Here is a 1,748-nt window from a genome sequence, read left to right on the forward strand (position 1 = left end):
GAGGGGGGGAGGGGACAGGGCTGCCTCCAGCAGGAGAGAAACACGGATGGGATTTCATATTGGTTTATTAGGAACAGTACAAAAACCAGCAACAGTATTTACATTTCAACTCTCAGGGGAGCCCCACAAGGGCCACTTCACCCCCTGGCTCTGTGGCACCTCAGCCCTGCACAGGACCAGGGACCTGCACTGAGCTTTCTGTGCCCAGCTCATGGGGGAGCAGCTGCTCCAGCTCCAAGGCCGCAGTTTAAAAGACGGTTTCTGTGTTGTCATTTAGGCTGAATTGCTCAATGACAAGACAAGAGATGCTCTCCCCCACTTCTCCTTCCAAGGAGAGGAGGGGGAGAGATGTAGGAGTTTAGAAGGAACTATAATGAAAATGATGAAACAGCTACACTCTATACAGACTCCCAGGATGACATCACCAGCAGCACTGGAGAAGTCCCAGTCTGGAGTCAGCCATGGACAGGAACTAGATTTCTGATCTGGCCCCACACGGCTACCACCAGCCCTGGGATGGCAGCAGCTCCCACCCCACGCCTGCTCCAACAAGCTCCAGAGCTGCTGCAGGAGATCACCAGCCCACACAGTGCTCCTGGTCCTGCTCTGACCCAGCTCTGCTCCCACCCCACACTCTGTGCCCAACCCAGGAACCCCACCAAACCCCCACGCACCCACAACAGCCCCTCACTCACCATTTCCCACTCCCTCCTCAGCACGGCCAGCGAGGCCCCACGCGAGGAGCACTGCTCCTGGCTCCACTCCCAGCTCCCCTGGTCCCTCGAGAGGTAGTAGCAGACATTGTGGTACCCGACCCAGCCATCAGGACACGCCAGCACCGGAGCCACAGGCACAGCTGGATCCCCTCCACGTGTTCTTGCTGGAGAGGGAAGGGGAGAAGGGCAGAGGATTGGGCTGCGCAGGGACCAGGGGACACAGCTCCGTGGGGCAGGGAAGGAGGCAGCCGCTCCTCCCTTACCTGAGAGCACAGCAACAGCCACGGCCAGAGCCAGGACCAGAGCCACCAGCACAGCCACCACCAGGACCCATGTCCTTCTGCCTGTAGCCCCAGGCATCTTTGGAGGGGGGGACGCTCCTTCATCCTGGGGACTCAGCAGCACCTCCACATTCTCATTCCTGCAGCAGAACCCTTTCCTCTCCTCCATTTCGACATCTGAAGTGAAATCACTTCGTTCACAAGCAGCAGTATATTGGCTCGTTCTAGCCCAGCTTGGATCCACTTGTTCCATTGCTGGTCTTATTGTTGTGCTGGGAGAGAGCAGAGAACGTGTCTCTTTCAGGTAGTTGTAGAGGGCAATGAGGTCTCCCCTCAGCCTCCTCTTCTCCAAACTAAACATGCCCAGTTCCCTCAGCCTCTCCTCGTAGGACTTGTTCTCCAGACCCCTCACCAGCTTGGTGGCTCTCCTCTGGACACGCTCCAGCACTTCAATGTCTTTCCTGTAGTGAGGGGCCAAAAACTGAGCACAGTATTCGAGGTGGGGCCTCACCAGTGCCAGATACAGTGGGACAATCCCTTCCCTAGTCCTGCTGGCCACACGAGCCAGGTTGCTGTTGGTCTTCTTGGTCACCTGGGCACACTGCTGGCTCCTATTCAGCTGGCTCTCAACAAACACCCACAGGTCGTTTTTCACCAGACAGCTTATCAGCCACTCTTCCCCAAGCCTGTAGCACTGCATGGGGCTGTTGTCCCTCAAGTGCAGGACCTGGCCCTTGGCCTTCTTGAAACT

General features: G+C 57.2%; 1 protein-coding gene across 1 annotated transcript in view; it reads right to left on the reverse strand.

Annotated features, from left to right (window-relative positions):
- Positions 1–1,748, reverse strand: part of LOC106899516 — a gene marked incomplete at its 3' end in the record, with an annotated part of 12,666 nt that overhangs the window by 2,537 nt on the left and 8,381 nt on the right. Inside the window, exons 6-7 of the mRNA XM_014961384.1 lie at positions 980–1,269; positions 679–880 (exon numbers count right to left, since the gene is read on the reverse strand). Of these exons, the coding sequence (XP_014816870.1) occupies positions 679–880; positions 980–1,269 (492 nt within the window). The remainder of the gene's footprint in view (positions 1–678; positions 881–979; positions 1,270–1,748) is intronic.

This window comes from Calidris pugnax, unplaced genomic scaffold (assembly GCF_001431845.1).
Source record: "Calidris pugnax isolate Ruff unplaced genomic scaffold, ASM143184v1 scaffold655, whole genome shotgun sequence".
In the NCBI taxonomy this organism is placed as follows: Eukaryota; Metazoa; Chordata; class Aves; order Charadriiformes; family Scolopacidae; genus Calidris; species Calidris pugnax.